Source organism: Puntigrus tetrazona, chromosome 18, assembly GCF_018831695.1.
Source record: "Puntigrus tetrazona isolate hp1 chromosome 18, ASM1883169v1, whole genome shotgun sequence".
Lineage (NCBI taxonomy): Eukaryota > Metazoa > Chordata > Actinopteri > Cypriniformes > Cyprinidae > Puntigrus > Puntigrus tetrazona.
The window spans coordinates 21,514,318-21,539,808 of NC_056716.1; the positions used below are offsets into that span (position 1 = coordinate 21,514,318).

The window sequence follows — 25,491 nt, forward strand, 5'->3', positions numbered from 1 at the left end:
ACCTGCAATATTTAATGTATTTACTACTTTTCTTTCTCATTTTTCTTAGGTTAAAGGGGATACATACACTCAATCTGCAATAGAAGGACAACAGAAAGATGTTGTGGTACAGATGGATAGCAGCCTTCTAGAATTGTCTAAAGTAGACACCTTAAAAGCAGATATTAAAGAACAACATAGAAAAGACATCTTGCCGGTATCAGTAGAATCATACAGCTCAGCTGAGGAGGAGCTTAAGGAGATACAGAGAGTAAGTGAAATGGCCATAAAAGAAACTGCTACAAAACTGTTGCCTGTCACAGCACCAGACAATATAAAACAATACCATGAGGACAGCAGTGAGAGTGAACCCTCCCCTCAGATACAGAGAAGAAGAGTTAGGCCTGCTTCCTCAAGCAGTGAGGACTACAAACTAGACAGTTCAAATTCTGGAGATGATGAAGAGTTCATACGAAGGCAGCTTATGCACATGGGTGAAGACGAAAACTTGCCTTCTGATGAGGAAAACCATAAAGAAGAACAACAAACACAGCAAAAAACCAGAGAAGTCGAAAAACTGGATGATTCCATGAAGCCTAAACATGCCCTAAAGAAACTTACTGTAGAGCATGAGGAGATTACTGATATCACTCTGTCTTCTCATGACCAAGACGATCAAGTTGCCCAAGTCATCCCTGTCTCAGAAGCATTAGAAGAAATCAGAGTGGAAATAGATTTGTCAAATGACAATGAGAAGATCAGTGCTACAAACACCACAGCAGTTGCCATTATACAAAAAACTCCTGTTAGACAGACCACTGAAGAGCATGAGAGTCTAACTGAAGACTTGTCCAAGGGTGATGGGTCATCCAGTGTTCAGGTGTCTAGCATCACACCGGGAACAGCTTCACCTACTTCTGTGTCCTCTTTTGATGAAGACAGCGATAGTAGTCCAAGTCATAAAAAGGCAAGAGAGAGTAAACAGCAAAGAAAGGCAAAACACAGACCTCATGGTCAGGCCCTTCCGACTATAGAGGACTCATCTGAGGAGGATGAGTTGCGTGAGGAGGGTGAACAGATGGAGCAGGAAGATGAAAGAGATGATCATCCACAGTTAAGAAAGGTCACAAAAAAATTTAAGACAGAAAGAGATGATCTGGGCATGCAAAGGAGATTGGATCATTTGACAAAAACTGATAAATTAAGGCAGGCAGCAGGGATGGAGGAACAGAAGTCCTCCTCCTTCTCTGACTTTTCACCTAGTTTTGAATCTGAACCAGAGAATACAGAATACATAACACTATCATCTGAAACACATGATGCTGCTGAGAAGCCATTAAAGACTGCAGAAGAGGTATATGAGGAAATGATGCAGAAAGCACAGGAGTACAAGTCATCAGAGAAATTCACACCACCTGATATTGAACCATTGTATGGAGGCATGTTAATAGAGGACTATGCTTATGAAACTTTAGTTGAAGAACAAGAACAGGCTGCAACAGCTCTTGGTAAAATCACCTATGAGCAAGATCTGAAAAAGATGCCTGAACATGAGTCGGTGAGGATACTTATGACACCAGAAGAGGCTTATGAAGAGATGATGAATAAAAGAGGCAAGGTCTTGCAAGAAGTAAAGGAGGCTCAGCAAGCACATGTAACAAAGATTGACACATCACTGCCATTTGATGTCAGTGACACTTGTTATGTGAGTATTTCTGGAAATGATGCACTTTCTACAGATAAAAATGCAAAGTCACTGTTGGAAACAGAAGACAACTATGAGGAGCGATTAAAGACACAAAAAGATGTTTTAACACCAGGAACAAGTCCTACTCAATCAACTCCTGTGTCTCCTGCCTCCCCTCTGACTGTATCAGAGTCATCATATGATTCACCTGAGGTGATACTCATCCCTTCAAGTGGGGAAGAAGACAACCTAGCTGAACCTATTGAATGTATTTTGGAGCCTTATATCACAGATTCTACATCTACTCTGGATGTATCTGGGATTAAAGCTTTATATCCGATTCCTGACTTAAAGATCACACAGTGCTCCTCTGGTGAAGAGGAAGCTGAAGAGGACGACAGTGTCACACAAGAAAAAATGTCACCTGAGCCAACTGATATCTATCAAAGTGAGGATGAACCACAAGCTCAAGAAGAATCATTTGAAATCGTTCCAATTTCTGTAGTATGTGAAGTTCCATCATCAAAACATGTTGTGGAGACAACAGCAATATCACCCCTGTCTCCACCAACATCTCCAGCAATCTCATCCCCAGACTCAAACATTGAACTCACAACAGCGCCTTCATCTTCTCCAGTTTCTGGCCACACATCTGAATTAACTACTCCAGCTAGCCCCTGTGTTGTTGAAGTTTCTGCCCCAGTTGTAATTCACATTCCAGACTTGGTGTCTGAGCAAGCCACTACACACCCATCAGCATCTGCTCCTGTTGTATCATCCACACAGATTATTAAATCCCCTTCACCAGTCATTGAAGCCTCACCACAAGTCTCAAACTTTTATGTCACTCCAACTCCTTCTGAAATTCTTATTTCAAAGCCAGCACCAGGTCTAAAACCATCACCGGCACCAAAGCCATTAGTTATATCAAAACATACACAGGAAACAGTCCCAATTTCCGAAAATGTTTCATCCTGTACACTGGATTCAGTTCTTCAAGATTTAGCTCAAAGACCTTTGGCTGGTGCAATACCACTTTCAGATTCTGAACCAGCCACTACAGACAAACAAGCTGTTGCACCAATAATTCCTCCAAAAGTTGACCATGTAAAAACTCCTCCTACTACAGTTGCTACACCTATTATTCAGTCTCACAGTGGAACTTTAACACAAACTTCTGTTATTGTTCAAATGCCAGATCTTGTGTCTCCTGCATTAGACCATTCAGTTCAAGAACAAACTCAAGTTTCAGTGCCTACCCCACCATCCAGTGCACTCAGGAATCAGATTCCTACAACTACCCCCAACATTGCACAGATGCCATACCTGGTTACATCTCCATCTCAATCAGTATCTGTGACCTTTCCAGTACCTTCTCTAACCTATGCCCCCCTTTCAGATATAGTTTCTGCAGTGGATAAAGCACCTATTTCTGTTCCAACAATGATATCAGCCCCAATACCAGCAAAGGTCCTCTTTACAGACCAGACCAGCTCACATGGACAAGTGGTACCACTGTCTGCTCAATCCAGTATTCCTGCTTTAGCAAAAGAGATTCAGCCACCAACCAGTGTTTCTATTCAAATTCCTATTCAGAGGCCAGCAGAAACTGGACCACACATGACACCCCAAATCAGCCAAGCAGCCATTGTTTCACCTCCAGCAAATCGTGGAGAGCATACTGCTACAAAGACAGTCTCTTTAGTAACAGTTGTTTCTCCCACTAGTACTAAAACTGTTGCTTCACCCTCCCAACCAGATCAATCAATGCTGACCAATATTCATGAAAGGATGGTGCAAATACAGAAAGAAAATGTACCAGATGATGGAATTTCTCAGCAGTCTGTTTCACAAACCATTTCTCCTGTAAGACAGACACAGCAAGGTCAAGTTGAAAATGTGGCAGTTAAAACAACTACTGAGGGTGGGAGAGGGCACCCTGTTATCGTTAATGTTTCTCCTTTAACTTATCAAGCCACGGTATCGAGTTTCATTACGGATACAACAGTTCCACCTTGTGTGACATTTGCAAAACCCCATGTTTCTCAAGAAAGAACAGATAAACCCGTGATTTCCTTTCCACCACCTCCTCCAGCTTCACCACCAGAATTGCCATATAGCGCAGTACCCAAGGCTGATTTTAAGCAGCAAAAGTCTATTCCAACTCCCTCATCAGTTATAGTAACTCTACCTGAACCCCCACCAAATATGGCCGGCGTAATTATAAAACCAGCTGTGACCCCAACACACAAATCACCACCCCCTGTTCCTCCCAAACCTGTATGTATTCCCCCTGGACTGGTATTTAGTCACAGATCAAGAGAGAGCGTAAAGCCACCAGTTAGCCCTGAGCCAGTAGTTGTTCAAGCAGTTCGTGCTGCAACACTGCCAAGAACAAGAGAACCTCCAAATGTTTTGTCACTAAGTTTGACTGCCCCTGTAGAGACCAAGCACAGTGCTTCATCACCAAAATCACCTTTGTCACCCAGATTTGCTAGAACTCTTGAAACATATGTGGTGATAACCTTGCCCTCAGAACCAGGATCACCTGTTGAGGGCATTACAACTCAGGCACCGATGAGAAGATCATCACTGCCAACTCCCAGGCAGCATTTTCCATCTGATGCCCCAAGAGTGTTTGCTCCATCTGCAGTAGATTCACCTGTGTCATTAATTACAGCACAAATTGTAGCAGCACCACCAAAGCCTACATTATCTTTAAATACAGCAGCGCCCCTTGAGGTGATGGCACCTGACTTTTCTTCAGTCACAACAGAGACACGTCATATTACACTAGCTGCGGAATCAAGACAAAGTATTATGGAACATTGTGTAATGGCCCCAGAGCTGCCAGTTGCTCCTGTACAAACAGTTGTTTCAGCACCTCTTGCAGTGGCATCACCAGGACTATCACAGACTATGACCGTTATCCCTCATATCACAATGGAGAATACAGTGCATTCCTCATCTGCTTTTATAACACCACAGGTTGTAATGGCTCCTTCTGCTTTGATTTCAACAGCACCTGTTGCACCACCACCGATCATTGCTATGGAACCAACAGCATATCCAGGAATGACATACACCACACCTTCCTTAATTTATCCTCTTGCCATGGCTCCAGCTTCAGTGGTGCATACATCAAAATCATCAGAGGAGGTACCAGTAGCCTTAGCCTCAGTGTCAGGAGTTTCTACTGAGTCAGTTCCTCACTATACAGTGAGTGATGTGCAACAAGAATTTGAGATGCAACAAATGCAAAAAGCATATTCTGCTCCAATAACAATAACCCAGATTCCAATCCCAGCTCAAAATGAAGACATTCCTGGTTTGGATATGGAAGAAGTACTAATAGTCTCAGCTCCCGAAGAGGCTTTAACTGAACTGGGTCCATCACAAGTACCAATAACACAGTTTCCAGAGCAGCAAAAAGTTTATGAGCAAAAACAAGAAATTCCAGTATTGACCTCTGCAACAACTGTGCCACCAGTACCAGTCACGTTTACCCAATTTACTAAATCTATTGAGAGTCAAGAAATTTGTGGACAAGATAAAGTTATATCAAGCATGAGCCAAGTCTACTCTGCAATCTCAACAACTGAGCAGCGTCCTGATGCATTGCCTAATCTTGTAACCCAAGTCGTCACAACTGAAGTACAAAGAACAACAACTGTGTCTGTTGTCCAGGAGAGGATTCCTGCTGATCCCATACCTGAACCTGTGGGTGCTACAATCACAATTCAGCCAGAAGTCCATCCAAAGCCTAAACAGAATGGAAGAATACAATACCCTAGTGATGTTATAGATCTTACCACATTTAAAGTCAATGTTACAATGACTGACCAAGGAATGGATTTGACAGCCCCAGATTCAAGTAGGTCTTCCATGTCAAGTGAATTGAGTGGACGACAGGCCACTGCTGTACAACCCGAAATTGTTAATCTTAGTGCTGAAATAATCCCTACTACAACATTATCTGTCGTAACTGACAGCATAACAATTGTTACTTGCACAGCTACAATTGCCTACAACAACAATAAAGCTGACAAGCCTCTGGACCTGGGAAATGCTACTTCAATGCCTCTTCCACTCACCACATACAATCCATTTGAGCCTCTTGCACAGATAGTGTACAGACCTGTAAATTCAAAACCCAAGGCTACAACCAGTGCAGAGATTCCTATAAACCTTTCATACAGAACTGTTGCAAGCACAGCTCCTACTCTTATGCCTGTTACTATAGCCCCAGTGAGCTTCACACATGGCACTGCAGGTATACCTTTACATACAGAGTCAACAACAGTTGGACCAGTAGACCTCACCACGTCCAAGCCAGTGAATACCATGGTTGCTTTGTCCTCATCTTCTGGAGTGGTCACAACTGTTTTGGAAGATGATGGTACACCAGTTGATCTAACATCAGGAAGACAAACTGTTTGTTGTGATGTAATTTACAGGCTTCCTTTCACAGGGAGCTGCAGAACACAGACTCCTGTGACCACACAACCAGACAATCAAATTGGCTATCAAATTGATATTGCCACAACACCTGTCATTGAAGATCTCAGTACCATGAAAGCTTCAATATCTGACAGTAATTTCAAAGAGGCTGGGCTCTTTAGTTATGAAAGGAAGAATGGATTCACCTATCAGAATGGGGCATCGGAAGGGGCTATTGATTTGACATCAGCTAAAATGTCAACAGGTCAGTATGATTTTGTGCATGTATCTATGATTGATTTGTTTGTCTGTTTGTTATTTTATTTGTATGTTAATTGAATATTTATTGGTTATGTTTGTTATTTTTGTGATGTTTTCTCTGAATGTCCTGATTTTCATTCTTGTCTTTTTCTGTTTTTTTTTTTTTTTTTTTAACACAGATGCATGCATTTGCCTCCGCGTTGTCCCTCAATGTTTTGGCTTTGCATCCTGCTAATCTGATGACGCTGACAAGATCTTTGCATGCTCTTTGGCTTCCATTTAATGATTTATTGGCTAATGTTGCATGAAACAGAGCAATTGTTCATTTAGATGCTGATGATGCTGCTATTTTTGTTTTCCTAACATAACAGAAGAAGCCTTAGACTACTCAAAGAAAAGCACTTTGGCATTTACCGGGATCACCACTACTCCATATTCTCAAGGAACGTCGTTTGGCTTTAATAGTTTACTAAGAACAACAAATGGCATTGTTTACTCATCAGTTGCTGCACCCGTTCCCTCCACATATGCAATTACTACCCAACCAGGTTCAATATTTAGCACAACATATAATAGTCTCACTAATTCTACGGATCCACTTTTGGCACTTCAAAATCAGCCTGCTCCATATGGCTTTGTACACACCACAGCTACAGACCAATCAATATTCCCACAGTCTGATATATCAAAGGATATTCTACCTTCTGCATTAGCCAGTCTCCTTCCCTCCCTGACAACCTTCCCTGAGCTCTACTCGGACGCTACTCTTGAGGCAATAGCAGCCTCACTGGACATGCTGGTATCCCCAAATTTCCCAGATTCAGATGACAGCAAGAGCCAGCAGTATAAGGCTGAACATGAGTTCTTACAGTTAGAGAAGTTGAAACAGCTGTGTCTAGCTGAAGAACTTGAATGGGAGAGGCAAGAGATACAGCGTTACCGTGAACAAGAGCAGATCATTGTTCAGAAGGAGCTGGAGGAACTTCAGAACATGAAGCAACAACTTCTAATGCAGCAAGAAGAGGAACGCAAAGCCCATCTGATTCTTCAGCAAGAAACCTTTGCACAGCAGCAAGTTCAGTTAGAGCAAATCCATCGATTACAGCAGCAACTCCAGCAACAACTACAAGATCAAAAAATATACCCATATGGGTTTGGGCCAGGTGAGGGTATGTCCCCAACCTTGAGCTCTGACATCATACTTGACTCAAAATATTCCGGGGGAGATAATGGACAGTACTGGCCAGTGAAAGATGACAATTCAACATCATCTGCTGTGTCCACCCATGACCCCACAACAGGTCAAAACTGGCTAACAACATCTTCTGGGGCTTATACACAGTATAGTTCAAGCCTTCCTGTATCACTGAGTGCACAGACAAAGGATCAAATGCAGTTGTGCACAAACCTGCAAGATACAGCCAAGCAAGAGCAAAGTGTGGGATTAAGTGGAAAGAAATTGATTGAGAGTGGTGTTCAAACAGATGATGAAGATGGGGTTGAAAAGATTCCGTCTGGTAGAAGGAGAAGAAGTAGGAGAAGTGTTGATAGCTGTGTGCAAACTGATGATGAAGATCAGGATGAATGGGATGTCCCCGTTCGGAGCAGACGTAGGTCTCGTTCCAATAGATATGCTGATGGCGAGAAGGGAAAAAGCTCCAAGGTATCAAGTATTGCAATTCAGACTGTAGCAGAGATTTCAGTTCAGACAGAGCATTCAGGGACTATTAGGAGATCTCCTGTTCGGGCTCAGGTGGATACAAAAGTAGATTTACACAGAGAGTGCCAAACAGAAAGTGATTCAGATATTACTTCAGACAGAGATAAAAGACGTCTAGGTCCTGCTGAGATAAGTGTTAGCACACACCTGACAGCTGATGATGTTGGAGCATCGTTAGTTACCAAATCTCCAAAGGTATTATGCTCCCCTGTTTCACCTGTGTCCCCTGGAAAAAGTTCACAGAAGATGCTTACCGCTGATTCATCAAGGCACCTCAGTAGTCCAAGATCACTAAGGGCCTCACAACGATCTCTTTCTGACCCCAAGTCACTTAGTCCGACAACTGAGGACAGAATGATGTACCAATACTCAGACACCTACTCGGTAAGTACGGCACTTGTATTCAAGCACCAATCTGTTGTATTTTTTCTCTGCAAATGACTACATCTCAAGTGTCCATGTTGGATATATCATGTCTATCGCTTGCTTGTTTTTCTTTTTATTTCTATTTGATATTTTAATCAACAGAGCAAAGGTTCTCAGAGCGGCACACCAGTTGGCACTCAGAAGAAAGTAAAACGCACGCTACCTCATCCACCACCTGAAGAAGATACCCTCATTGGACTCTCTGGGTACACCACTGCTTCTGCCAGAAGACGAATGTGCAGGAACACCACTATGGCGCGGGCCAAAATCCTCCAAGACATAGACAAAGAGCTGGATTTAGTTGAACGTGAGTCCTCAAAACTCCGTAAGATACAGGCAGAGCTTGATGAGGAGGAGAAAGAGATAGATGCTAAATTGAGATATCTGGAAATGGGTATAAATCGAAGAAAAGAGGCTTTACTGAAAGAGAGAGAGAAGAGAGAGAGAGCCTACTTACAAGGAGTGGCAGAAGAGCGAGACTACATGTCAGATAGTGAGGTCAGCAACATCAGAGAGGCACGAGGTAATGGTCATGGACTAGAACGGCCACGGACTGCCCCACAGTCAGACTTTAACCAGTTCATTCCACCACAGACTGAGTCTGAGTCCCAGTATGCACAGCTTACGAGCCCATACACCCATTATCAATATGCATCCCAAACAAGTCAGTATCCTCAGCAGACATTGTACCAGCAGCAGTCTCTTTACCATCAGCAGGTGTCCCCCTACCAATCCATCTACTCATCAGTGCCCTCACTTAATCAGCAGTCCCAGCAGACTGGCTATGACCATTCCTCACTCCTTCTGATGCAACAGAAACCCCGTCAGACTACTTTGTCTGACTTAGAACCAAAGATTACGACAAACTATGAAGTCGTACGCAACCAGCCCCTCCTAATTGTCCCTACATCCACAGAGAGTGCCTATGGAGTTTCCCATCTCGGTGGTAAATACAGTAGCCTTGATCTGAGGATGGGCCTGGAAGAGAGAGCCAGCATGGCCAGCAGTCCCATGTCCAGCATATCAGCTGAGTCCTTCTATGCAGACCTTGATCACCATAATGCCAGGAACTATGTCTTGATTGATGACATCGGCGAACTCACAAAGAGCTCCACAGGCCTTGGTTCAAGCTTCAGCATTGCCGATAAGGATATCAGTAAAGCTGACCGACTTCTCCGGACTGCTGATGTTCGTCGAACTGCAGATGTGGCAGATTTTCTTGGTCCACTTCAGGCTGCTTCTCGATTGCATTCATATGGTAAAGCAGATGAGGATTCCATGGAGGAGCCATATGAATTGAAGATGTTGAAACAGCAAATTAAGCAGGAGTTCAGACGCGGTACAGATAGTCTTGAGCATCTTACAGGTCTGCCTCACTACCTCCACTCTGATACTAGTTTTAGGCATTTCCCCAAAGCTGAGAAATATAGCATCGGGAGACTAACTTTAGAGAAGCAAGCTGCCAAGCAACTTCCTGCCTCAGTTCTTTACCAAAAACAGCTAAAGAATAAAAAAGCACTAATTGACCCCAAAATTACAAAGTTTTCACCTATCCAAGAGAGCAGGGACCTTGAACTAGATTACAGCAGCTTTTTGGCCTCTGCCAGCTCAGTTGGTGGACTGTCAGCCAGGGCAAGGCTCTTGCAGGATGAGATCACATTTGGTCTTAGGAAAAACCTAGCAGAGCAACAGAAATATTTGGGTTCAGCTCTTGGCGCTAACCTGGCTCAGTCACTCAACTTTGGCCAATCTCTCAACCTAGGGCCTACTATTAGATCTTCCCTTCACGATGATGGCACCTACCCCAGTGGCACTCGGTCAAGACCTTCCTCTAGACCTTCCTCTGTATATGGACTGGACCTGTCTATCAAAAGAGACTTGTCAAACTCCTCACTACGCTTGAAAACAGAGGGTGAGGGCATGGATTCCCAGTTTGTATCTAGGGCTAAACCGACAAGTCTGCCAATTAGTCAGAGCAGGGGTCGAATTCCCATTGTTGCACAAAACTCTGAAGAGGAGAGTCCATTGAGCCCTGTTGGTCAGCCCATGGGCATGGCCAGAGCATCTGCAGGCCCTCTCCCACCCATATCAGCAGACTCACGGGACCAGTTTGGCTCCAGTCACTCTCTTCCAGAAGTCCAACAGCACATGAGAGAGGAGTCCAGGACAAGTGGCTATGAGCGGGACATTGTCTTTATAAAGGATGACCTTCAGGGGGCCATGTCAGATAGCGAAGGTAAATTTGTTATGAGATCTGTTCTCTTCAACCCTAGCTTCTGTTGATATGCATCTTTTGTATGGCTCTGAATGCATTATTTATATCTGTGTGTAAATCAAATGTTATGTTGTCCTTTACTCTTTTCATCTTTTATCTTGGATTTTGCTTAACACTTTGTAGGCTATCACATTTGCATGATGTCATCTTCCTAAATTAAAATTTTCATCTACATATGTATACCAAATTGTTTTTTATGTATAAACGTTTTCCTTGTGTTTCTTAATGAATTTGCATGCTACTTAAATGCAAAAGGAAACTGGTTGTTTCCTTTGCCATTATTGTTCTGTCATGAACATATAAGAAGAGAAGCAATTAAGAAGATCTTCAAAACTATTTATACAGCTAATTTAATTCGTTATGCACTCAGTGCCTGTGCTATTTACCACAGCCCTGCAGTTGGTGAGGAGACTCATCTGCCTTTAGTCTATGAAGTTACAACATTCTATAATTCTGTCAGAATCATTTAGCGACTAGTTATCTTAGGAAGGCAGTTTACTCTTTATGAATTATATAAATTGGATTGTGAGTATCATGTTTTGTGCTGTATTTGAGGGAAAACAGTTCCAGTATCTTTCGCTGTCTTTCCAGCAGCTATGTGATACTAAACCATTTATGTAAATCATAAGTAAAAATCTGTCTATATATTATATGACATTTTCATATATATATATATATATATATATATATATATATATATATATATATATATATATATATATAAAGCACAAAGCACCTGGTTTGGTTTCTCTATCTTTCATTAATCCAGAATATTTCATATTGCAAAAACGCAAGTATGTCATCACACTGACTGGACAAATAAGATTAAAAAAATGTGTAGTGAATTTACATTTTCCTCTTTTTTTGTGCTTGTGGATAAATAAATCAGTGATGTTATAAAGTTGTAAATTAAATAAGCGAGTCTGTTTAGACAAATTTAGAAGTTAATCTGGTTATAACATACATCCACTGGAGCTCAAATCTCTATTACCTCCAAATCTACTTCTTGTATCTTGCTTGTTTAACAATTTTCTAAATGTAATGTAAATGTCTGTCATGGGTGTTTTCCATTTTCATTCTCAATAAATTCTTGCTATTTCAGTTTTTATTTGCATGGCTTATGAATGTGAATTTAAAAACATGTTGCATGCTACTAGAATATTTTTTCGTTTTTTTATTCTATTGTTTCTCTTTTGTGTGTATATATATATATATATATATATATATATATATATATATATATATATATATATATATATATACATATACACATACACATACATATATATGTTTACTATATCATACTATATATGCTTTTTATTGAAGTGAACATTATGCAAGTATTGCAAATTAGAATCACAGGTTGTTGTTGTTGTTGTTGTTTTTAAGTGTTTTGAAGATCAGTCTTATAGGTAATATGTGAGATCATCACACAAATGGTTTAGCTAATAAATAAAATGCTTCATTTACATTTATTGTAAAACCTATTTTTAAGCGTTGTGCCACCATGGTGCTCTTAATGCCAGTAAGACAAACAGCATTAAGAAAAACTCTAACATCTAATATAACTCAAATATTGTCTTAAACTTCAAGCTGTTTGAGAAGTTTAACATAAGCCAGGTGTATAATCAAGATGATATAAACAAACGGAGTAAACCAATATATATTGGATTACAACACTAAATGCTCTGCTAGGTTTGCACAAATGTAACCCTCTGTCCTGAGAATATCAGAAATGATTAGTGTTTCTCAGACAACCTATTTTGCTGCAACATTAAGAGTTCAAAAAAATCTTTCGGTAGTTTCGGTTTGTATAAACACACAGTAGTAGTAGATCGCAGATGTCTTAAAGCCATCCATTTTACTGTTACAAGTACTTTACAAATGCTGTTACTAGAGCTTAGAAAGTTTTTTAACCTAAAACATGCCGATATTTCTAAAGAAATAATTGCCTGTATAGCTATATAGCGTTTACTTTTAGCACATTTTACAAACATTATTTTATGGGGCTACTTTACAGAATGCAGAATGTATTTAAAAGGCTCTGTATAGACTAAAATATTGACTGCAATGGTGTGTGCTTTTACATATTTTAGAAAATGAGATAATTGCATGAATTAAATATTTACAAAAGTACATCATCCCCTTCCATTGCAAATGTAACAGTGTGTTTTTTTTTATTGACAAAACATAGCTATGTTATAAGGCAAATTTTACTATGAATTATCTGAAATGCAATGTTTGTACTACAGCTGGAGGTCCTAGCTGGAATGTGAAAGGTGAGAACTGTTGTTCAACAACCTTCAAAATATCATTAAGCATAAACCTACTTTCATGCGTGCCATAGTCTTGAGTGACGGGCGTTTCTCAGTGGTGCACCTCAGACCCATCCTGGTGTTCATTATCACTGCACTTCCTCAAGGTCTCTCTGACATGGCCTGATCATATCAACCAAGGCACATACATGTCTACATACACATTTATATATGTGTGCATACTGTAGTAGAAGTTTCCTAGAACAAGTCATTAGGAAACAGCACTCTAGGAGCTTATCTTGCCCCACCAAAATGCCACTAATGTAATGGAATCATTTGAAACAGTTGAACTACAGAACAAGGGTGCTGTTCTGGTGATGCAGGATAAAAGTCATTAGAGTGAAATGTCCTTTTGATAGCGTGTTTGCCAGAATGGCAGTTTTCCACAGGCCATAGGTTTGCCATGGTCAATGCATCCTCTAACTTGGGTAATAAAGTGAAGGCACTGTTGATTTAAGGTGACATTTCCTTTCAGAAGGACAGCATGTCAAGCTCTTTATTGCAAAACTCCTGCAGACAGATCCAGCTGTCAGTTTACTTCTCACTCTATTAGGAGTTAAATGATGATTTGTGGCATACTGTAGTGCTGCTTCATGAATAAAAAAATGCTTCGCTTACACAGTATTGTAATCAAGGCACCTGCAGGTTGTGCAAAATACCCAGTAAACAAAACAGAAGATATTGCTTGCCTGATCTATTTTAGGTATGTGCTGACATGTCTGCCCTAGCTCGAGTTATGAATTATTCTAGGAATTCCCAGTGTCTTTGAAGAAAGCGCTAGACTACTTGAAATGGAAGCTGGAAAAACAGCAGCCTATATAGGATGCAAATATATTAGCATTGCAACTCTGTAGATGAGACCAAGTACTTTGCAAAAATCCCTGTCTTAATTGGTATTTTTGTCTTGTTTTTATAACTAAAATATCTAAACATTCTTAAGACAAAACAAGATCAGTTTACTTGAGAGGCAAAATTGCATATTTTACAAATGCATTTTGATTAATTTTTCTTACACTCTTAAAAATAAAGGTTGTTTACAAGTAAGGATGGTTCCATAAAGAATCTTTAACATCCATTAAACCTTTCCACTGTACAAAAGGTTCTTTGTACTTCACAAAAAGTAAACAAAGTGTTTGTTTTATGAACTGTTCACCAAGAGGTTCTTTAGGGAACCAAAAATGGTTCTTTAAGTCATCGCTATCATTCCCCTTTTGGAACCTTTACTTTTAAGAGCGTACCTGCTATTTTCAACTTTATTCTACCTAAATTAATTATTATGCTTGAAATATTTAGCCTTAGATTTGTTACACAATTTTGCATCTCAACCAAATGTATCTTTAAGAATGTTTTTTTTTTAATTGTACTAAAAAACAAGATGAAAACACTAAGAAAATCTTTACTGGAGTGCAGATTGCAATTTTAAATAAGAAAATTGCTTTAGCATCATGAAAGTCTGGTGTTATAGAACTAAAGCTGTTGTTTTGTTTGAGTAGTGTTTTACTTGTTTAAGCTAACTAGTGTACTAGAGAGTGTACTAACAGATGTACTAATCATCAGACATTTGGTAAGGCATCTCATCATCACACTGTTCTATGATGGTGTGTGTATGTCCGTATATCTGCTGTGGTTCGTTCCCACAGCAGTTCTCTATCAGATTCTCGACGCATGACATGTAGCCCGGTCCGGAAGGGACACAGCATGCATGTTCATGTGTGCATGCCTCGACACACGTCTCAGATCATTGCTTTTTCTGCCCTCACCATCCTCTGTCACTGCTACCCCCGGGAGGGAGGTCAGGATACTTAGTAAACTTACCATTAATCTAAACAAACCTTATGGAAGGGAGGTTAGTGTCCAACCCTTTTGAAACATAGATATTGTTCTTGGAAGCCCTGACCCAAATCCATCAAGCTGTCAGTTCAAACACTCAAAGAAGTGTCCCCAACTGGGGGTGGTGAAGGGATGGTTGTCTGGGAGAAAAGTGGTGGAGTGGGACACATGCCCCAGTTTTGTCACATGTGATGATACAGCAGATGCTTTCTTCCTGTCTTCTAGCATATCACCTTCAGCACGAGGAGACTGACTGGTTTGACAAACCCCGCCAGGGACGTAGTGGACCAGAAGCCGGGCTAGAGAGAAGGGTGAGCGTGATTTCACCAAGTACAAGATGTTCCTGGATCAACTCTCTTGTTGATCCTGGAACAACATTCAAGTCAACCAATCAGAATTCAGGCATAATCTTTGCGGAAATATCACTTTTAGGCTTATGATCAGGGTCAGGCACTATCATTTCCCACTTATTTTAGGATTGAATTTTGGGTAGGGGTAGGTTTAGGGGTAGGAATTGGGAAAGTCTACATTTTTGGACATTAATGTTGATCCAGAATGAACAAAAATGATTATCCAGAATCATGTCTTAACTGGCAAAATCACTGCGACCTAGAGAGAAGACAGGTAAAGTGGTACCCCATTTGCCAAATATGATTTGTTCCTAGAAAAGGTTTGTTGATCCTGGAACCAACATACCTATAGTTGTAACCATGAAATCTCAAAATCTGTGCAATTATCTTAAATCTAATTCCAAAAGCATGTTCTACTTAAACCACATTCTACTTAACCATGCGCCTATCTTTGAAAGAACACCAGACTGCATCTGCATAGGCGCTGTTAGAGCTTCAGCTATTGTTCATTTGCTTGAATTGTTTTTGTTGTTGCAGATGAAAGGCAGCCATTACCCTTTCCCACACACTCGCATCAAACTGCAACGGGACCCAAAGGACCACACCGTCTCAGGTATGTTTTCATAGCAATTACTCCACAAGATACACAGAGAATTGTAGTCAATTAGGCCTGCAAATTAAATTACTGGAAGGAAAAGCAAAACAACTATTGTAATCTATCTTGTGGCCGCCGTATTGATGATGAGATCATGTTTAAAATGATGCTGAGAAGCTCTGATTAGAATCCAATTACTCAGCCGTTCATCAGCTAAACCGAACCCGTCTGAATTCAGGGAGTGGGCTGGGAATTAGAGTCGTGGGTGGAAAAGAGATTCCAGGGACCAACGGAGAGATCGGAGCCTACATCGCCAAGGTTTCGGCAGGAGGATGTGCTGAGCATATGGGAAAAGTTGTGGAAGGTAAGGAATGAGTCGATCAGATCAATTTTTCTTGCAGTAAGGGGTTAACGAAGAGAAAGAGATGTCATAAATTGTTTACATTAATGTATTTACCGATTCTTAAAGGTCATGTTATAAAGCGTGTTAAAAACCATTCATTTTAAGCATTCTGTATTCTTTTAAAGGCAAACGTGCCTAATTTAGAAAGCCATTTCTCATTTTAACCGGGATGGCTATTGTTGCAGCATGATTGCTCTCCTTGTTGACGAATGCTGGCTCAGCTCGCTGTGTCAATTTAGTTGAGCTCCTCTGAGAATAGCTCAGCTTCCTGAACATCCATTTGCTTGTTGGATTTTTACTCTTTCATAACTCTTTCATAAACATGATTTTAGCAAGGAGTCTCAGTATTAAAATGTTTCCTTTTATAGTGTCAAATCTTTTGTTATTTTATTTGTTTCATCCCTGAAATATTCAAGCACCAATCTGCTGGCAGATTACACAAGCATCTGTTCTCTATCTTAAGTATGCTTTTCCCTTGATACAGTATAATAATGTCTGCTGCCACAGAGGAAAATGTGCTGGAGAGCAGATTTAATATCCGATAGCTGTAGCAATATTATTATTTGGGCCAAGAGTTAAATGAATGCTCATATGCATGCAGTACAACTTAGAAACATGAGGCATGCATGCTTAATATTGAATAGAACAGGGTGCGAATCGGTAACTCACTGGCAATTTTGACCATGATTACCTACATAAAAATGTCAAGTATCACAGCCTTTTGAAGATTTGTACAGCACAAAATATTTTCAACAAATGAGCCCAATCGGATTCCCAATTATTCATGAATCATTTAGATACTAACTTCAAAGCTAAAATAATGGTTTCCTTTTAGCCTAGTAGTAATCTTGCAAAGTATTACAGAGATATGACTGACATACTTGCTGAATATTTGAGAGGAAAACTGAAGGGACTGATTGTGTGGAGATGAGCAGACATTTGAATGATGTCCTGTTGTTATCAGCCGCTGAAGCACTCCGAATGCAAAAGACCTATCTGAAGACCCGCTTTCATTTGTGTAAGTGCCTGGGGTTTGGCCTGAAGTGGGCTTGAGTTTGCAGTGATGCTTTTAAAATAGTTTTTTTTCCCTCTCTGTTTTCTGCACTTGTTTTCTTACTCTGATGCTCCAGGACTGTTTTCTTGTAGTGAGTGAAGTGCTCAGGGAAGCGTGCTATTGAAAAAGTGTGTGTGTGTTACTTATGTGTGTAGTTAATTCAGTGATTGTTTTTCCTGAATTTCCTCTCAAGAATCACAATAGCATCTACTGTATCAGTCTATCTGTGTGTGGATCTGTCATAATAGTTTTTGACGTTTCCCTTATAAAGAATGCACAGAAACCAAACTTAGGTTCTAGATTTTAGGTTTTTAAAAATAAACATGACTTTTCTAAACAACACCTCTTTTTAATATACTTTCCATTACAATATGCAACAAATAATGTTTACTTTTGGCTAAGGTGCACTGAGTGTCTGTTTTTACTATTCTAACTAATAAATGTATTTCATTCACTGGTTCTGATGGCATGTGTTGTTGTTCCTCAGGAATGCAGGTTCTGGAGTGGAATGGAATCTCTCTGCTGGGAAAGACATATGAAGAAGTGCAAAGCATTGTGGGTCAGCAGTATGGAGAGGCAGAAATATGTGTGCGCCTGTAAGTTGCAATAATTTTGTGTTCAAGGCTCCATTTTGTCCAACAACACCAACAAAAATTATTATATTAATGCCACATATTTGTTCAAGAAAGTACAATAGTATCATTTTTTTCACTTATGTTAAACTGCTTTAAATGATTTTTTTTCCCCACATCAATCTACACTTCATACACCATAACTGTACATTTATTTAAATATAAAAAACTAAAATTATTACATTGCATAAGTATTCATACCCTTATTTGGAACAACTGAAATTCAACTCAGGAGCATTCATATTGCTTGTAGATGTTACTACACCTGAGGTGAAATGAGCCTGTGGAAAATTCAACTGAATGGGTACGATTTGGAAAGGTGCGCACATCTTAATTATAGGTCTAGCAGCTGATAATGCATATCAGAGCACTGAGATCAAAAGGAACTGCCTGAAGAGCTGAGCCAAGCCACACATCTGTGAAAAAGTCCAGAAAAAAATTCTGCTACACTGAAGAGTCACAGAAGCATGCAGTCTCTGTTAACCTTAATGGGAGACGTTTGAAACAACCATGACTCTTCTTAGATCTAGCCTCCTGGCCAAAATGAGCAACTGATGGAGAACGGCTTTGGTTAGAGAGGTGAACAAGAACCTAATGGTCACTCTAGTAGAGCTCCACGATCATATGTGAAGATAGAAGAAATCTACAGAAGAATAAACCTCACTGCAACACTTCATCAGTTTGGCCTTTATGGTGAAGCCATATGGAGAAACAAGACTCTCTGGTCTGATACACCTAATTTCTAAGCATGAAGGAAACCAGCTCTGCTCATCACTTGCAAAGTACAATCTTAAATGAAAAGTGTGCTGTTAGCAGACTCGTGCTGTGGGATTTGTCAAAGTAGAAGGAACACTCAGTGCAGCAAAATATATATGCATATATTGACCCCAGACTTTTGAGCAATATTACATTTTGTTATACACCATGTATGGTATATCAAAGTATGGTATATCAAAGCACCAAGGTACCTCACATGTACAATGTAGTACAATGGTTTTTTGTAAGTGCATATAATTTAACTTTTGATTCAAGGATCAAGTATGTATTATAATACAGTTGGTCTTCAAGCCAGCATGCTAATATATTTGTTATCTTGACTGTTGTTTAGAGATCTAAACATGCTCTCCAACACAGAACACCCTCAACAACTGGAGCTCCATACTCTGAGAGCTGGTGAGTGTCTCCAACATTTTGTATTTTTCCCTTAAATAAGCTTTTCACACTAAAACAAAACCCCTTTAAAGGTAAATCAGTCCACCTTGCAATCATCTTGGTCATGGACAGACTAAAAATCATCAGAATAAAAATCATCAATGAAAAAAATGTTTCAATGACGAATTCAAAAATGAGTTATTTAAGCAGGCCAGCTAATATACATGGAGCCAGTACAAATGTTTATCTTGCTATTTTAATTAGTTAAGTTGTGACTTCCTTTCCTGTAGCTTTCCTTAGCACTAATTTTAACTACAGGTCATCAAACTGTGTGTCAGTACAGTGTGTGTGTGTATCTCAAAATTCTTACACTAGTGACCGTGTAGTGTCTGTATCGACTTCACGTCTATTGAAATGGGTCTGTTTTGTGTGTGTGTGTGTGTTGTAGGTGAGCGTCAGCGTTCTCCAGGTGTAGACCCAAAGCAGCTGGCTGCAGAGCTGCAGAAGGTTTCTCAGCAGCAGGCTCCTGCCTCAGTGCTGTCTGCTCTGGAGAGAGCGGGACACTTGCACTCTGGCACTGGATCTGCCGCTTCCAGTGGGGTCCCCAGCCCTGGGCAACCGGGGTCCCCTTCTGTCAACAAGAAGCGCCATAGTAGCAAGGTGCTGTATGTGTGCAGGAAGATGCCATATACTGTATATAGAGCATATACCAAATGTTGCGTCTAAATTTTGGAACTTCAAATTAGATTTTAAGCATTTATTTTTTATTATTACGTTTTTCAGTCAGCAGAGGTTCTGAAGCCACAACCGCATCCAATCACTGGTGAAATACAAGTGAGTCCAATTTCACAATGACCAAATTTATGTGTACTGTATAAGACAATTCTAAAAATCAATTTACATGATTTGTGCTGTGCCACATTTAAAATATTGCCATAACAATGTCCCAGACAAAGTCGTCATTCCCATATCCGCTTGTAAGACAGCTAACCATATTCTTTACAATTTTGTTGACATAAACATCATGTAAATGATTTGGAATACCTATTGTAACAGGACATCAGAATTGATTTAGTGTTGTTTATTTTTTTTATTTAATGTGCGAGCAAAACTATTTGTGCAGAATGAAAAGTTCCACAAGTGTCTAGTGTGGAAATAAAGAAAAAAATATTGTTTGCTTAGACTAGTACTGTTGATAAATAATAATGTATTTACATAAATGAAAAATGCACTAAACAACTTTTAGTTTTTTTTTCATTTAAATATAGTTAAGGTGTATTTCATGCAGAAAAAGTAGAAAATTATGATTTGTCAGCCTTACTGACTCACTCTAGTATTGACTACTTTACTGAATTTAAACTGCATCCTTCCCGTGCTTATTTTAGAGTAAAATTAAATTTGAATAGACAATCTATAGTATTATGTATCTCATAATGTATCTTTTCCTCAGCTTCAAATCAACTACGACAGAAATATGGGCAATCTGATTGTTCACGTGCTACAAGCTAGAAACCTGGCTCCCAGAGAAAACAACGGATACACAGACCCCTTCGTTAAGGTCTATCTCTTGCCAGGGAGAGGGTGAGTATCCCGGTGCACATGATTGTGTGTGTGTGTGTGTGTGTGTGTGTGTGTGTGTGTGTGTGTGTGTGTGTGTGTGCTTGTACTTGCTATATTTCCCCACAAGGATAGTAAAATCTGAAAATTTTGACATTTTGGACACAAACCCAACCCCCCAAAAGTATTTATCTGAAAGTATAACAATGCAAATAGGTTTCCTGTAAGGGTTAAGGTTGGGCTAGGGTTTATTGTTTGGTCAGTATAAAAGTAATAGTAGTCTTTGAATAAAGTCCCCTTTATTCACAAAAACATTTTTGTGTGTGCTGGCGAATGTTAAAGTGATATTATGAGTGAAGAATGAAAGATTTAGTCTCTAAAAAACGTACTGTGTATATTTATTTTATGTTTGTCCTTGTCTACATATATAAATGTTTTAATTGTTGTTAATTTATTGTCTTTTTTTTAAGTTACTTAAATCTTGAGTCAGTTAATTCAGTTTCTTTACCCTTTTTTTGGAATAGATCCTGTTGTTGTTTTGCTCTTGGTCTTCATTTCCTTCAACGTCAAGACTCTGAAAAAAATATTCCATAATAAGTATAATGGAATGAAAATGTAAAACTTAAGTTTAATAAACTTATATATTAATGGCAAAAAGGTCTCTCTTCCTAGGTAGAAGTCCTCACCTCTTTAGCACAGAGATGACTTATTGGAAGGCTTAAGTGGAAGAGATCTTCCTTAGAGAAGTCAATTTTTATTAGCTTAGCCTTTCTCTTAACATGCTACCTAGTAATCAGGCTCAGTGTCTCGGACTGCGGAGACAGCACAATCGATATGGCTTCCACCAGTATAGGGTGTGTAATGCTATATCTGCCATCTCCTAATGGCCATATCTGCAGTGTTTATGAGATTAGTTCCTATTACCTGCACAAATGATCCTTTCGTCTGGCGCTAAAAGCCCCACAGCCACGACTCCACCCGGACAACTTCGCTTTTGAGGGGTTTCTGTCTACCCTTCCCTTGGATTCTCTGACTGTTGTCTGTTTGTCTGTCTACTTTTACTTTGCATTCCATACAAATCTCCGGATTGGTTCAGCCAAGTCATGGTTGTCCAGAACGCAAGGTAGCGTGGCGTTTCTTTTTCTTTTCATTTTGCTTTTTCATTGGTGTGTGTGTGTGTGTGTGTGTGTGTGTGTGTTTTCCTTTCTTTCATTATCTAGCTGTCATTCATGTGGTGAAATCTACTGCGTCATCTGTGCAGTGTCTCAGATCTACCTCAAAGCAACCTCTACCTCTGAAGTTTGTTTGATGTCAATAAATTCTTGAAACGATTGCCTCAAAGTCAGTAAATATTAAGTACAGTTGTGCAACTCTATCATTGTGCCAATTCACACCAGCTCATTGTAAGAGTCTAGTGCTGCTGTATGCTTGCATACATTGCCCATAAACTCATGTAGAAGCTGGAGTTTTTCTACATTTTAGTCTGTGATCTGATAAAGTCATTATCATCATTGGTGGCATGGACCGTAGATGCATCGGTGTTGCCTCTTGTGAGGTCGTCTCTTTATGAAACTTCACTAGCCTCAAGTGTAGCTATATATATGCTACATAGAAATTTGAAATGCATAATCTAAGTTTATTGCTCCTTGCATCCTGTCTCCTCGCAGTGCTGAGAACAAGAGAAGGATTAAGTACGTTCAGAAGACTCAGAACCCAGAGTGGAACCAGACCGTCATTTATAAAAACATCCATCTGGAACAGGTAAGTGCAACAGGCATTACTATCTTTTTTTTTGTTAGTTTTTTTTTGCTTGTTGGGTTTTATATAGATAGTTAGGGTTTTAGATCTATGTCTATAGATGTTCTGTGTCATGACTTTATATAGTTATTTCTTATTCGCAAAATATAAATGCAGTTCAAGCATATTGTTTCAACCCATTAGCCAGTTCTGCTTATCTCTACAAAAGATAATATTTATATATTATGATAGGCCTACAGCTATTTTCAGTTTGGGGACCATAAATCTGAGTTCAAACTAATTGTTTCAAAATATTAGCCAGTTCTCTTATCTCTTCTAAAAGATCATATCTATATGATAAACTGTGTTTGCTTCTCTCTCTATATTTTGATTTTACTCTCTATTAAAATTAACCTTTCATCTCACTCTAGCTATATATAAGTCTATAGCCTATATATTCAAAGAATATGCACATATCTTTTTTTTTTTTTTTTTTTTTTTTTTACATGTAATTAAAGTAGTCAAAGTTACATCACAGCCACATCCCCCATGTGTCCCATTTTTTCAATTCAAACTTGGCATTCCGTGCTTGAAAACTCTGAAAGTTGACCCAGTTTTGCTGTCATTGCTATGCTGTTTACTGAGTCACAGATTTCATGTTAAAAGATGTTTGTGCCTTGATGAATTATGTCTTTTTCCTGCATCTGACTGAAAATGTTTGTGTGTGTGTGTGTGTGTGTGTGTGTGTGTGTGTGTGTGTGTGTGTGTGTGTGTGTGTGTGTGTGTTTGGCTCAGCTAAAGAAGAAAACTCTGGAGGTTACTGTGTGGGATTATGACAGATATTCCTCAAATGATTTCCTGGGAGAAGTGAGTGTTATAAGATAAAAGTGTCATTCCGTGCAAAAAATGATGGCAGAGATAATTCCTTAGCTGTGATTTAATGTTAGCTAGCATTTTGTCTTCTCTTCCAGGGTTTATTATTATGAAATTTGTTAGTCAGTTTTTGTTTCTGTCAGTATCCATTTACATTATTATCCACCAAAGAACAGTTTATAGCAAACCGAAATGCATTAAATGTAACACGTTTTGAATACTTTTTGTTAGGTGCTCATTGATCTCTCAAACACGGCTCAGCTGGATAACACGCCTCGCTGGCACCCCTAAAGGAGCAAAGCGAGAGTATTCACCATGGAAGAACCCACCCTCCACATGGGCCCGGCGGCTCTGGGGGACTCGGAGGTCAGGGCGGCCCTGGCGGTCAGGGAGGTCCTGGAGGACCAGGAGGTTCTGGAGGTCAAGGAGGGCAACCGGGGAACCAGCAGTCCCCTAAAACTTCTGTCATTAAGAGCCGAAGTCACGGCATTTTCCCTGACCCCGCTAAAGGTAGGTCATGCATACTAAACAAAAATACACACAGGAATCACGCAAGTGGTAACTAATGCAAATTGTAGTAGAATACCATTCGAGAGTTTGGTTCAAAACAACTTTTGATTACTTGAAATAGAAGTCCTTTGTAATATTACTGTTATTGTTATTATGTCTTTATTGTCCCTTTTGATCAATTTAATACATCCTTCCTGAATTGAAACCTCTGAACAGGAGATGAAGGGTTAAAATTTTGCAATCATTTCTGGATTAATAGAGGACATGCACTCTGTGTTCACAGACACGCAGGTCCCTACAATAGAAAAGTCCCACAGTAGTCCCGGCAGCTCCAAATCTTCCTCCGAGGGTCATTTGCGCTCCCACGGCCCCTCACGGAGCCAGAGCAAAGGCAGCGTCACCCAAGCCCACCTGGAAGAAGCCGGCAACGCCATCGCTGCAGCTGAGGCTGCGGTGCAACAGGCCCGATTTCAGCCAAGTAATCCTTACTACTTCACATGAGCTCACAGCCTATCTGTTCTCTGTCTTTCTTTCTTCCTTTCTGTCTGTCCTCTCGTTCTCGCACTCTTCCGCTATTTCTTTTCCATTCCCTCGCGTCCTCACCTTTCTGACACTTTTTTTCATTTAGTTTAGTCTTTGTTTTCATCATTTTATGTTGATAAATTAAAGCCTACACCTAAAACCACTAAATGAAAACATTTAACTTAATAATCCACAAAATAAAAAAAATCCTTATTATTAATATACTAAATATATATTATTTTAATTAATATCTTGTTATATAACATAGTTCACCCAAAATTAAAAATGTGCTGAAAATGTACTTATCTTCAGGGAATCTAAGATGTAGATGAGTTTGTTTTTTCATCAGAATAGATTAGGAGAAATAACATTTTATCACATCACTAGCTCACCAACGGATCCTTTGCAGTGAATGGGTGCCGTCAGAAAAAAAAGAGTCCAAAAAATTGGATTGCAGTAATCCACAGTCCTCATAAAGGTATTTTTAACATCAAATCATTGCTTTGAGCAAAAATAGAAGTTTATAATATAGTCTTCTCCAGTAAAAAAATAAAAAGCCGTCTCAAGAGAAATATGTAAAAGTGTTTACAAGCAAAAATAACCAAGAAACAACAGTTTAAAGTACAAACACTGGACTGGAGTGTGCTGATTACTTGTAGATTATTGTTATGTTTTTATTATTTATTTGGGCTCTTATTATGGCGGCACCCATTCACACTCCATTGGTGAGCAATTGATGTAACACTTAATTTCTGTTCAGATGAAAAAACAACTCACCTACATCCTGGATGATTTGAAGGTGAGAACATTTTGAAACAAATTATTGGGTGAACTATTCCTTCAGGAAAAGTGAAAAATTAGATTCTTCTAAAGCACTTTTTAAACCTCCCAGCATTTAACCTTACATTTGCATACTGAGCGGCAAAACAGAAATGATACCATTATAAAGATCTTAATTTTTAATAAAGCCTATAAAAAAATTTAAACAACCAGTGTCTGTTAAACTTCCGTCAGCAAATCGAATATCACAAACCTGCCTGCAGCTGTAGTAAAACTTGGGTCAGCAATTACAGATTTTATTTCCCTGATAAAATTTCATGCCAGACATTCAGGTTTAGTGTTTCGTTGTAATACTGCAAACTTTGCAGTAGCGGAAGAGGGAGAAAAATCCCT

At 39.5% G+C, this 25,491-nt stretch overlaps 1 protein-coding gene across 1 annotated transcript in view; it reads left to right on the forward strand.

The window, feature by feature from the left end:
- pclob (piccolo presynaptic cytomatrix protein b) overlaps positions 1-25,491 on the forward strand; it is a 68,807-nt gene that overhangs the window by 36,990 nt on the left and 6,326 nt on the right. Inside the window, 18 exon segments of the mRNA XM_043264292.1 lie at positions 50-6,371; positions 6,739-8,471; positions 8,616-10,749; positions 13,041-13,067; positions 15,159-15,244; positions 15,821-15,896; positions 16,117-16,242; positions 17,823-17,931; positions 19,076-19,140; positions 19,568-19,779; positions 19,903-19,953; positions 20,570-20,700; positions 21,773-21,799; positions 22,344-22,437; positions 23,209-23,280; positions 23,518-23,566; positions 23,569-23,796; positions 24,080-24,274. Coding sequence (XP_043120227.1) covers positions 50-6,371; positions 6,739-8,471; positions 8,616-10,749; positions 13,041-13,067; positions 15,159-15,244; positions 15,821-15,896; positions 16,117-16,242; positions 17,823-17,931; positions 19,076-19,140; positions 19,568-19,779; positions 19,903-19,953; positions 20,570-20,700; positions 21,773-21,799; positions 22,344-22,437; positions 23,209-23,280; positions 23,518-23,566; positions 23,569-23,796; positions 24,080-24,274 — 11,737 coding nt within the window.